The 12883-nt window shown below is 32.4% G+C and overlaps 2 protein-coding genes and 1 long non-coding RNA gene across 6 annotated transcripts in view; all 3 read right to left on the reverse strand.

Annotated features, from left to right (window-relative positions):
* Positions 1–1269, reverse strand: part of LOC111702582 (mitochondrial inner membrane protein OXA1L) — a 7449-nt gene extending 6180 nt beyond the window's left edge. For both annotated transcript variants that reach the window (XM_023474323.1, XM_023474324.1), the window contains exons 1-2: positions 666–1269; positions 150–300 (exon numbers count right to left, since the gene is read on the reverse strand). In XM_023474323.1, the coding sequence (XP_023330091.1) occupies positions 150–300; positions 666–1239 (725 nt within the window). In that variant the 5' untranslated portion in view covers positions 1240–1269. The remainder of the gene's footprint in view (positions 1–149; positions 301–665) is intronic.
* A 7-nt stretch (positions 1270–1276) lies between these two features.
* On the reverse strand, positions 1277–10149 carry LOC111702581 (probable cytochrome P450 CYP44). 3 transcript variants are annotated; one of them, XM_023474320.1, is made up of 18 exons: positions 9793–10149; positions 9613–9735; positions 9090–9235; positions 8129–8226; positions 7769–7841; positions 7075–7153; positions 6906–6976; positions 6529–6588; positions 5952–6043; positions 5458–5548; positions 5169–5257; positions 4633–4735; positions 3937–3981; positions 3729–3783; positions 3236–3317; positions 2764–2843; positions 2389–2443; positions 1277–1624 (listed from the first exon to the last, which is right to left on the reverse strand). In XM_023474320.1, the coding sequence occupies exons 1-18, from the start codon at positions 9830–9832 to the stop codon at positions 1516–1518; spliced, it is 1491 nt and encodes a 496-aa protein (XP_023330088.1). In that variant the 5' UTR covers positions 9833–10149; the 3' UTR covers positions 1277–1515. The 3 variants fall into 3 exon arrangements, with proteins under 3 accessions (XP_023330088.1, XP_023330089.1, XP_023330090.1); XM_023474321.1 differs by having other exon boundaries at positions 7075–7149; positions 7765–7841; XM_023474322.1 differs by lacking the exons at positions 9613–9735; positions 9793–10149 and having other exon boundaries at positions 7075–7154; positions 9090–9219.
* A 620-nt stretch (positions 10150–10769) lies between these two features.
* On the reverse strand, positions 10770–12883 carry LOC111702583 (uncharacterized). The gene is made up of 2 exons (XR_002765439.1): positions 12730–12883; positions 10770–12613 (listed from the first exon to the last, which is right to left on the reverse strand). It is a non-coding gene; the product is annotated as an uncharacterized LOC111702583 (long non-coding RNA).

Here is a 12883-nt window from a genome sequence, read left to right on the forward strand (position 1 = left end):
CCCTATGTTTCCCTTCCAGATTTATTCCCCCCCCCCTTTCCCTATGTTTCCCTTCCAGATTTTCTCAACCTCTTATCTGTCGCAACTTAACAGTTATTATTATTAAGCTTTCATTTATTTTTAGGGGGAAGGGGGGGGGGGGTCCACACCTGGCTTCAGTCATCTTCTCCTGTAATGCAGCCATCCCGGGCATGTTGTTGTTCATGTTTACCATGTTCTTCTGGGACATAACCACGAAGGGGAAGGTCATCATTCTCATACACAAGGCAGTACAAAGAATCGCTTGGTACCATTCAAGACCTGAATATTGATTAAACTTAAAATTTAATTTTTTACATTAACAAAACCAAAGTATATACAGTAGGAAACAAACATAATAAGAAGAAGACTGTTTATTTAGTCGAATGGACACTTAACACTGCTATTGCGCAGTGTAAACAGACTCATTTCAATATATAGGTTGATAATCAACCAACTGTATAACAGCATCCTACATTATCTATATAATAAAGCTCTTTGCTCATATTTATATATCTATATATAAATTTGGCTTGTCTGTCTGTTTGTTTGTAAAATTATAAAAAACAGTTTGTTTTTATTTTCTATTTTGTTTATATTTTACCTTATAAAAAATCTTGTTTTATTTCGTAAGTAAATTAAATTACCAAGATCAACGTGAAGATACTCCATAAATATCTGAAGACGACCGGAAGGCCACCAGGATCCTAAGCCTAGAGAATCGAAGGCCGGCTCCCCCAATATTGCGGTTGGATCAAGAGGAACTGGTTTTTCAGGCAAAAAATCTAGAATTATTTCTTTGGTTTCATCCGATGGCATTGTCTCAGCAGAAGCAGCCTCTGTTGTGCTTACAGCTCCTTCGTTGGATGTATTTGTAGCTGAAAGAACTACATCTGAAGAATCAAGTGTGCTTTCAGAACTAATTTTTTCAGATATATTTAAAGAAGATGAAACTTCAATAGATTCTGTTAAATTATTGTGAATAGCTGTTGAGGTTTCTCCTCCTAAATCTTGAAATCGAAATCCTGAAACACTGAAATTTCTCCTGCTGATAAAACATGAGGAAATGATGCTTTCTGTAGGTTTGAGGTTGATTCGTGCATTATTATTTTCAAAAATATTTGACTTTGTGCACGCACAGCCTGAATATGCACTAAAGTTCCGAAACTGATGTTCTATTTTTTTAATATTCACCAAACTCCTTCCCAACTTCAAATACATTTTTAATTCTGAAACCAAATTTTAGATTCGATTAAAATAATAAAATCAATTTCTCTATTCATTACAAATGCTATATGTTTAAAAATCACAATATTTAAAATAAATTTTGCAAAAATTTGTTAAATCAAATGTCAATCAACATTTAGAATTGACAGTTTTACGCAAGGACGAATTTTTGATATCCTTTTCATATAATAATAGAAGTTTGAAGTTTGCGTCTGTAAGCTGGCTGTCAAGTGGCTTCTAAGCCTCTGTAAGCTGACTGTCAAGTGGCTTCTAAGCCTCCTCCCTGTTTCTAAACTGAATATGAAGAGGCGTGTCTGGGAATAAAAGGGTGTGGTAGATCTGGTTCACAGCTGGTTCGTCAGGAACACTCAACTTAAACCTAAAATAAAACGACTATAGAAATTACTTGAGTCTAGTCTCACGAGGAGAGGAAAGCAAGCGGAATCGTGCTGACTCCATGTACTTCCGACCACTCGTAGCTTTTTGCATCTGACGATTAATTTCTTTATTTTCAACAAAAGACTATAATTTTTCTTTTTTAAACTGTTTACTTTGAAATGACTCTACCTTGAAAAAAAATGTATTTTCTTACCAAACAACTTTAAACCTAACTCTGTCTCTTATTTTACACAGGATTGTTTATTTTGAAAAATTATTTTTAAAGACCTTGAGAAAAAAGATTGAACATAAAATAGCATATATACCCCCCTTTTTTAATACTTTTTATCCCCAAATAAAAACAGAATTAATCACATATTAATTCATTGCCTACTTTAAAATTGTCTACCCAAGGTGGTTTAATGAGGTTGCTTACTCTCGATGACGTCACTCTCGCCTTTGTAACCAGTGACATCTGATGAGGTTTTTATCTATCTATCTTAGGAGACGAAATTTTCCGTACATTTGAGCGCATCGAGAGTAACCCAGCTTATTATACAACCTTGGTGTACACCCCAGATTGCTCAACTGGCAACAATCCTGACAATAACGACATAAAGAATAAAGATCTACCTGACAATAACGACATAAAGAATAAAGATCTACCTGGCAATAACGACATAAAGAATAAAGATCTACCTGACAATAACGACATAAAGAATAAAGATCTACCTGGCAATAACAACATTAAGAATAAAGATCTACCTGGCAATAATCCTGGCAATAACAACATAAAGATCCTGTTCAGCAAACCTGCGACCTAAGAAATAAAACTTATTGGGAATCTATTTATCCAGCTTAATCAATTTTATCAATCACATTTTTGAAAATCCCCCTCCACCCTTTTAATATAAATGTTTTTATCCAAAATATACAAAACTGTCATGCAAGTAAAAAAAATGAAAGTTTTTTCCACTGATTAATTAAATTAAAAAAACCCCAGCAATTTTACGTAGTATTTACCCCCCCAGCTTCAAAAATCATTTCCCCCTTCACCTCCTTCCACCTAAAATGAAGGCCCTGGCGTGCCTCCTCTTGAACATTTTCTTAAAAATATTGATTTTTGTATATTTGTCTTACCTGCACACATTCTAGTGCCATGCCCGAACGGAGTGAGCAAATACGGATGTATATTCTGTTCAGCATCTTCTCTTAACCATCTTAATTAAATATATATATATATATAAAAACTGAACAGAGTGAGTAAATACGGATGTATATTCTGTTCAGCATCTTCTCTTAACCATCTTAAATAAAAGCTTTATATGTATTCAATTAATAGGGAGCGAGCAAATTTTTGTATTTTCTAAAGTTTTTCTGACCAAGTTGTCTTCGTTTGCTATAAAAACAGGGTGATAATCTGTCACACTTATATTTGGGATTGAAAATGAGTGACGTGCAATAAAAAAGTTTAAGAATTTTCTACCATAAATTTTTTATTTGAGTTCATATTTTAAGAACATTTTTAAGGCGTTTTTTTCGTACTGTTTAGATAGTTATGAGAATCCTTAGCAGATGAGAGGGGGAGGGGGGAAATAATTACCCCCTGTACCTTTCAGGCAAGTGTTTGCTTGGGTTCGGGAAAAGGTGAGGATCCATGAAATGAACGGACGGATTCAAATCAACATGGGTTCCTACTCATCGAATAAATATTATTCAAATGATCAAATTATCAATTTCATCGTTTTTAGTTTTTTTTATCAACTTCTCGGCCATATACTTTACAATTGCAATCATCAATATTAGATTTGTGTATCCAAGTATCCCGAAAGAAATTAAGTAATTCAATTGAATTAATTTTAATTCGTTGTTAAAAATTTAGCTATTCAAAACCAAATATCCTTTAACTACTTTTACTATGGTATAAATCAAAACAAAACCAATCAAACCAAAAATGACCATAAATGGCGAAGAATAACCATAAAAGGTCATAAATTACCATTAATTTCCATAATTGACCATAAATTACCATAAACATATAACCATAAATGGCAATAAACGATCAAAAATGACCATGAATGAAAATCTAATAGTACTATTTATTCCTGCAGGAATCTGAAATCCAGACAAACTTATATCCTCCTCCAGATATCTTGACACCTAATCAAAAAATAAAGTTTTAAGAATAAATTGGAAAATATTTTTATAACACCATTTTATGGAGGGTCAATGATGTTAAAAAAAATTATTTTTATTTTTCATTTTTGTACTTTTCAGTTTCAGACTCAGCAAATAAATATTTTTAATGGTTACCTCTGTTCCGTTTGGATACATTCTAAACGTCTCCTTCACAAATGCCTGCAAAACAAATAGCTTGACAATTTGCAATCAAATGCAACAAATTATTAAATCTAAGATATCAAAAGATTGAGACTGAGAGATTTGAATTTATTAATTCAAAGCTTTGCTTGTTCCAGCGATGNCATTCCGACCATGTAGCTTCTATCCCGCAATTAACTCATAAACGCGAAACTATGTGTATGATTCAACTTCGGGATGGAAGCTAGATGGGGTTTCCCCTCCATCTTCCAGCCTTTAATGAACCGGTGTTTCAACACAATTTTATACATCAAAATCAATATTATGACACTTGCCGATGTTTGTTGATATATTTAGATTGGACAAAACAGATCACAAATTATCTGTGTTTCGAAAAAAACTTGATTTTTTAATTAATTGAAAGGAAGACGACAGTTCAGGGAAAATAACTCTTTCTGCGTTTTCTCCCATTTAATGATACATTTTAGAACTTAGTGTGCATTTATTTATGTAAACTGATTATTTTAAATGTTTTACATTTCTTTAACTGTCTAGAATTGTGTTGAATTAATGAAAACTTTAAGGGGAGATGAACGGTCGCAAAGGAGTTGATTTGATGCAGTACACCGGGTAGGTAGAAGCCTTTAGGATAAATATAGATGATTTTTGCTTTATCAATATGATGAATACCTTTAGATACGGTAGGTTAGCAAGTGCTTGAACTGTGGCTGGAGAGGATAAAGGAAGATTCTTCTCAACTTCTTGAAATACCTTCTCTTGTACTTCAGGGTTTCTAACCAGCATTCATATCAATATCTTTTAAAGCTTTTTAAACTAAATTATTACATTTCCCGGAAGTCCCCTCCCTTCCTCCGAAAAAGGACAAATTGGTAAAAAATGCACATCCTTCAAGGACTGATATCAAATGATTTAATCATTTAAAACGTTACAGAAGATAGAAGATAGATAGAAGCTATTCACATTCAACAACGATACCCTTTGAATCTTTCACAATAATGAATTTTTTGTTGTTGTCTTTACTACATATATAGTCAATTTTACAGAAAACCGCAATTGAAATTATCAATTTTTATTTGTGTTTTTGCTTAAAAAAATGTTTTAAGGGTACCATAGTGAACTTTAAAAATAAAGGGTCACTTAGGTCTACTGTCCTATTGACCCCCCCCCCCACTAAAAAATATTAGTAAACGATGATATGAATGTTCCTGGCTAAAGCATAAAGATTAAATAGAAGGGTTGGTGTGGTGGTAGATAATCCATCAGTAAACAATGATAAACAAATAACTGTTACATCCTAAAAAAAAAAATAATAATCCTAAAAATAACTCAGGTCGACATTCGACAATCATATGCCTGAAAGTCTGCGTGGGCGCTAAACCGCAAAAAATGTAATATTTTCCCCTCTGGTTAACATAAGAGATATCCAGTTCGACGTAGGAGGGCAATACTACCACTTTAGCTAGTATTTCAAAAAATGTCGTATTTTCTTTATACCTTTAAATCCAGTGAATCCCTTGATATTAGGTAGGATAGAAAATATAACTGAGAAGGAGACAGAGTTCCCTTCTCTACTCCAGCAGTTAATCTAAAAAAACTGTCTTATAATTTATCTCACAAGATATCTTCAATGCGAATATAACAAACTAGGCTTGTTGCGCTTTTCTTATTTTTTTTTGTTTTTGACTGGTGCTTTTCTAACAAAAATTTTCGTTGATTTATCTCTTTAAATTGGTAGATTTTCAAGAATCGTATTTTCCCATGGGGTCATGTGATCGAGTTGCCATAAAAATGTAAGGCCCAATTGGTTCGGCCATTTTTACGTTAATTGGATACAAATAATCAAACAGACAAGTCAAATTTTTATAATGACAAAGGATTAGTATATATTACAATCTAAAAGTATACCCCCCTTCCATTTTGGGTCGATTAAAAGCTCATCAGAAAAAGTTTTTAAATTCTTTGTTCTTAACTATTCTAAACTTGTTTACCTCAGCAATGCTTCATCGACGAGAGATATTGCTTCTGAGTAGAATGAATCCTCCGCGGCAACAAGCTTACGCCATTTTGGAGTAGATAGGTACTAAATACATACTTCAATTATAAATACGAGTTGAAAACCTTTTAGAATATCCAAATGTAAAAAATACCCGGATTAGAGAATAAAGGGACTGTAAACGTAATTTCAAGTGACACTACAATTTAAGAGTTGCATACCCGATCACAACGGTATCCTTGACAACGAGATAGATTTCGGCATTTATCTATTTAAAAGAGTTAAAGGGTGAAAGGGTGATGGGTTAAAGTGTTAAAAGAGTTAAAGGGTGAAAGGGTTAAAGGGTTAAAAGAGTTAAAGGGTGAAAGGGTTTCAGGGTGAAAGGGTTAAAGGGTTAAAGGGTACAGTTTGGAAATGGAAATGCAACTCTATAAAGGGAGGGTTTTTACGTCTATATCTAAATGTGAACAATTTATTTGATTAAAATAAATTAAATTTGACTAAAAACTTCATAAAAGGAAAAATGAGAAAAAACATGAATTTTTTAATTTGTGTACATATATACTTCCTACCTTGTACAGGGGAAGAGAAAGTTTAAGATCACCGGATAGTTTAAAAATTTCAGCATTGGCCTATATTACAAGAATTACTTTAATTCAACTTTAAAACTAAAAGATTCATTGATTTTAGTTTATGGTTGGTTATTTCTCATAACGTTTTCAAGGACCATTCCTTAGGGGTTCTTAGGAGAACACAAACAAAACTGATTTATTATAATTTTAAAGGCTGCTTTTTTCTGTTATGCTTTTAAAGAAAATTACTAGTCTTTATTTTAAATAATTTTTGTGTTATGGATCAACGTTTTATGGTTTGATGCTTTTTTTCATTTTGTGCTGGATTTTTTTGCCTATTTTTCTGTATTTTTTCTCTTTAATTCTATATAACTGACCTCCACCATATCCCTGGCCCATGATTCTCTCTCAGAAGCAGTCGTTAGACAATCCAGCTGACGGTCAAATACTGGAGAAACAAAACTGCCGAATCATGACAAATAAAAATCGTAAATTTCAAATTATAAATTATGCTTAAATATTTCCATATGAAAAACGCAAGTTTTCCTAAGTTTGCAGCATTTTCAATAGACCATTTTCCAATTTCTATTCTTAATTCCTCTATCTCATCATTTGCGTTTTTTCCCTGCAAATATTATCTTAACAAGTATAGCTTTGATAAAGCTTTAACACTCAAAACTACACGCCACTCATTTAGCGTCTTTTTCTGAAAACATAGTTTAGGATCTTAAAATATATAGTTTAATTTGGACAATATTTATACCTGTATTTAATTCAATACCAAGGGGTATATAATGTTTAGTTCCCCCCCTCCTAGTATCGAATGGATGTTTTATTTAGTAACACTCAATAAAGGAAAATTGATGATTTTTAAAAAAGGCGACGCAAATAAAAATGCTGATAAGGGCTTATTTTTTTTTGAAAATCTTTTACACCCCCTGTAGAAAATAAAACATATTTTCATGATATTATTCATGGTTGCGCGGATAGAAAAATTTATGTTAGGGTTTCATTCGCTGAATAAGAGAAAAAACATCTGGTTTTTTGGGGAAACTGAATTCATTTTTGGTTTATAATTATCAAAAAGTATTAAAAATAAGTCTTTAGAGAAAACATTTTTAATCTTTTTTTCCCGAACATCCAAAATCATTTCCCTTCCCTTTCGGTGGGTTTTCTTAAAAAAATATAGAGTAAATATATAGTATTTAACCCTGAATGTATTCTCTTTAAGGTAATTTTCCTGTTGTATTTTGTCAATAAGCATCTTAGCTGTTTTGTCCACAGAAGGTAAATGGAAGGCAACCTCCTTTGGTCTAGAATTTTCAGAAAATAGAATTACAAGTTTGTAAAGCTTGCATTTAATACCACAGGGGTTTATATTTTGATGAGAAATCTTTCTATTTTTTTAAAGGAAAGGTTAAAGGAAAGTTAAGAGTGTAGCTTAAAAAATTCTGAATCTTTTATTACAATCCCTTAACTTACAAGGAAAAATAAATGATTTTTTAAAAGTTAAAAAAGGGAATAGCAACTCCCAACAACCCCTCTTTTAAAAAGTCATTTTTTTAGCTTTAGTTCGTCAAAATATTTACGTAAGAATTACCGTAACATCTTCTGTATACAATTTGATCTGAGTTTATACCATTCTTCTCCATTAGTGTTCCCAAGGCCCAGGGACATCTGCTTCTGGGCTCGGTACATCTGTAATCAGATTTTAAGCATTCTTAAAGAGGCTGTAAGCGTAATTTCAAGCAACCCTCTACATGCAAAGATGGCAATGACCGATTTACAACGGTGCCCTTAAAATTTTGATTGATCAAGTATGAACTAGATATAAATGTTTTTGTTTCTTTAAAATGTTTATTTTTATTTTCAGTTTCTCTGAGGTGGCTTGCGCATTCCTTGCTTTTAAGAAGTAATAGAGAAACTCGCAGAAATAAACACTTTTTGAGTCAGAAAAACGATTGTATCTTCCACATCTTTTATCAGATTAACGCTTCAAGGGTACAGTTCACTTACGCTTACAATCCCTTTAAGGGAATTGTTCCCTTATTTCAAAAAAATTTCTCTGAGAACCAGATTGATCAAAACTTTTTGGTTGTGTATTTAGTGTATTTTCACTTAGGTGAACAACCCCATTAAAGAGACTGTAAGCATAATTTCACGATTCACAACGGTACCCTTGAAACCTAAATCTGATTAAAAATGTGTAAGATACCGATCGTTATCTTTTGCTTCTTAAAAGCAAGAAATGCGCAAATGAAAATGAACAGTTTCAAGAAACAAAAACATTGATATCTAATTCATACTTGATCAGACAAAGCTTTTAAGGATACCATTGTAAGTCGGCAAATTGCCATCTTTGCATGGAGGCTCACAGTCCCTTTAAGTGGAAGAAAAGACTTAAATAAATTTGTAAATAGAAATTAAATTTTTTTTAGGCATTTCGTTTCCATCAAATTTGGAGTAAAATGGGAAAACTTTAAAAAAACAAAATAAAAATACCGTTCCATTCCGAAATTACATATGTTTTACAAGTAATCTATTTCACTATTATTTTTAACCTGCGTAGTTTCTTGTAGAGGTGGAACCACTGGGTACTTTCCTTCATAACTATACACAGTCTTAATATCCTCTGGATCAAACACGTGGACAATTATTTTCCCGCCAATATTTTCCTTCACCAGGGGACCGTACTTACAGTACATATCTGAAAAATTAAGCAGCCATTATTATGCATTCCACGTATAACGAAACAGTGATTTTACAAAAAAATTAGGAGGCTATGTTTATACGAAATAAGGTAGCGATGTAGGAATTCTAAAATTAGAACTTGAGGCGAGTAATTAGTGGTACGTAATATCCCCTTTCAGACTTGCAACAACTGCTTATTTTGTATTATTTGAGGGTTAGGTTAAGTTAAGGCAATTTCTTAGCCGAGCGCTGCGTCCACAAGTCCAACTATCTATACTAACTATAAAACCACGTACTAGTAGTAAAGAGGATTTAGCATAGGTCAAAGTGGAGAATTGCGGATGTTCGTAGGTCGAATGATACACCATCATTATCAGTTTATTTCCGAATTACCTTTAAGTGCCTCGTGGTACTGGGTCTTCTTGAAGTCTCCGAACCTGTACATGAGAGCAGACCCGACCAGTGGCCAGCAGGGGGGACCGGGGATATCCTCAAATTTCTTCAAACCACGAATCACTAGATTAGATAATGCTGGAATAAAATATACAGAAATATTTTATAATTTTTCTTTACCATTTTTCCCGACATCTTTTGCCATCAGTTTTGTTGCCATTTTTTATAAAGTCTAAAGTCTAGGGTTTCCGAAAGAAAATTGAGAGATACAACACAAATATCAACAATTAACATACAAACTTTCTACAAAAGCCACAGATATTTATTTGAATGAAAAAAGGGATTTTAAGAATAATAACAAGTTTCAAACGTTAATATTTCACACAAAAATATCTGTTTTTTTTTTTCTTTCTTTGCAGTTCTTTAAAATACAATGTCCCCCATTCCACTGTAATTTAAAGTTCATTAAAATGTTGACTATTTCTTCACGTTTGTCAATGTGATTTGGAGAATATTGGAGGGGGGGGGGGGGGAGGTTCCATCATGGATTAAGGAGTATGTATGAATTAAAACAATATATTTCCCGACAATATAAAGTTATCATTAATCAATTAAATACTTGGTTCGAATCACATAAATTATTCAGTAAATATAAATTATGCATTTTAGCTTGGTTTCATAATCTAAAGTGATGTTACAATTAATTCATTTGAAATCTAAATTATATCAATTCTTTCCTTTTCTGTGTTCTGCATTAAACTGAATATACTTAAACTTTAAATTGAAATAATTTAGAATCAAAGTATACAACAAACAAGTGAAAAAGTTTACATTTGTTTTACTAATGTGTATACATGTTATCTAGCCTCATTATTTGAAAATAAACACAAATTTGATTTCCTAATCAAAAATTCCATCACAAAACTTTTTTTATAGTTTCACATATGGAATATAATTTTTTAAAAGAAAATATATTTTTTTACTTGAATTAATGTTTAAAATATAACTATTATTAATAAAGATATTACTAAAAACCCCTGTTCCCTTTTATCTAAAGAACAAACCACCAATCGTGCATAACATTTATTTTAAATTCAACTTTGGCTCCCATTTTACTTAAAGCTCTTTACATCATAACAAACTAATCGATTCAAAAGTTAAGTTTGCGCGAAGCAAATAAAACAACAAAATATATATTTCGAACACCTATCAAACTTTGAGAAACTAGTCTACGAGAGATTTACGAGAGAGAGATTTACTCATGAACAAATATCTAAACTAAACTAGACTAGAAGAACATTAAACAGTTTTAAATGCGGATTTCTACAATTTCTTGCCATGTCTCCCTTTAAGACTAGTAAGACTTCACAAAAAGCAGAAAGTCTAAAACCTAGTATTTCTCTCGGGCAAATTTAATTTTTTAGGAGGAAATGTTCAAAAATTTTGTTCTGTGCTCATAAATGACAATATTTTTCGCTCAAGTTCATCAAAGATCACAACTTCTATTTTCATTTTATGTGAAGGGACACAGGAAAATTATCCATGTTAAAAATAAAAATCTACTTCTTGATGTACATTTTTTAACACTGACAGAAATAGCAGAAATCAAGTAAAATACATGCTCCCCTCGGCATTTGTGGAATGATTTATTCTTAAACTTGTTGGTCCAACGAAATGAATATTGGTTCTGTTTTAGTAAGTACAAAACGTCCAGAGGGCGGATCTTTAATGGGAGATAACTCTATTCTACAATGCTTGATATCGATAGCAACACTTTCAACTTAGAAATTTTTAGTGATAATTACTTGATCCCTGAGTTCATAGTTATTATTCCTGCAGGCTTCCGTCCAAAGGGGGGGTTTAAAAAGTGATAATTACTTGATCCCTGAGTTCATAGTTATTATTCCTGCAGGCTTCCGTCCAAAGGGGGGGGGTTTAAAAAGTGATAATTACTTGATCCCTGAGTTCATAGTTATTAATCCTGCAGGCTTCCGTCCAAAGGGGGGTTTAAAAAGAATTAACTTTATTCTTGAGATAACGGCTCAGTGCTTGTTTCCGAGATTCTCAACACAAAAGTTAGGACCTCGGAACACATTTTTAAAAAGTTTAGGATTTTATTTCTGAAGAAATATTTATTAAATCTTTTTGAGTTTGTAAATGAGTGATCATAAAATCATTGCTTTTATTGAGAAAATTAAGAGAGAATATAACTAAGTTTTGGCAATTACAATGCAGTGCTTAGGATCCGAAACCACTGAATTCGTAAGATTTTGGCCATTCCTTTACCCGGATTCGGGACAAAGTAGCAAAATATCAACTGCAATATTTCGATCAATCTCATAGCGTTCTCAAAACACATGTCTCAAATGTTGACAGCAGAGTAAAGAAACGAAACTATTAAAAAGTAAGAAAAACTTGAACATCTATACTCCAGATCCGCATCCAAAAGATCCAACCACTGGTTTTTGGATTAGTCAATTTTAACATATTTTAATACCAGCCACCAGCAGCAGATTTAAAATTCACAGTTTTCTACAAAGTTGCAAGTTTTATTTGTTTGAAAATGATTTCCTTTAGTTTTAAAAAGAATTAATACATCAGCTCACGTGATCAGAAAAAGCTTTGTCTGAAATCACAAGGGTGCATATTTTCGTGAATAAATCCAAATTAACAACCCTAGAATCATTGATTATAAAAAATACAAATAGAACGCTAGCTGTCTTCTTATCAAGATTTAGGAGTTTTTTGTTCACAATAACTCTGAGACAGAATCCCAAAGGAGTTTCGCGTATGCTCTCTCGGTCTGTCTTATAATTCAACGCAACACCCGCGTAACTCCTTTGGGCCTCTGTCTCAGGGTTATTGTGAACGAAAAATCCCTAAATCTTGAAAAGACGACATCTAGTGTTCTATCTGTATTGTTAATTAATTTATGCCTAAAACTTTACGCAACATACATACTATACTAGTTTACCAAATATACAGAGAGACCCATACAAATCTGTAAACAAACCCTTTTCACTCAATAAGCTTATATTCAAGCTGTTGGTTTAACTATTTGCTTCATAACAACATGTCGTTAAATGTCGTCCTATTCCACAGTTGTATGGGCCCCACTGTAGGAAAATATAAACCCCTGTATAACTGTTGAATAGATAATGAAATAAAATTTATAATTAAAAAGCTAGGTTCTATTCGAATGCCAAGGTTATGCTATTAAACGGAAGAATAGGGTCCGTGTCCTAAAATAACAGGTTTCAAATATAATTTC

Source organism: Eurytemora carolleeae, unplaced genomic scaffold (assembly GCF_000591075.1).
Source record: "Eurytemora carolleeae unplaced genomic scaffold, Eaff_2.0 scaffold257, whole genome shotgun sequence".
In the NCBI taxonomy this organism is placed as follows: Eukaryota; Metazoa; Arthropoda; class Copepoda; order Calanoida; family Temoridae; genus Eurytemora; species Eurytemora carolleeae.

What these genes read in the sequence shown, in the direction of transcription:
- LOC111702581 (XM_023474320.1), bottom strand. Translation starts at nt 9,832, where the DNA reads ATGGCAACAAAACTGATGGCAAAAGATGTCGGGAAAAATG. An exon ending in GGGCCAGGGATATGGTGGAG is followed by an intron (nt 6,589 to 6,905) that starts GTCAGTTATATA and finishes CTTGTAATATAG; the next exon opens with GCCAATGCTGAAATTTTTAA. An exon ending in AATCTTTATGCTTTAGCCAG is followed by an intron (nt 4,736 to 5,168) that starts GAACATTCATAT and finishes AATGCTGGTTAG; the next exon opens with AAACCCTGAAGTACAAGAGA.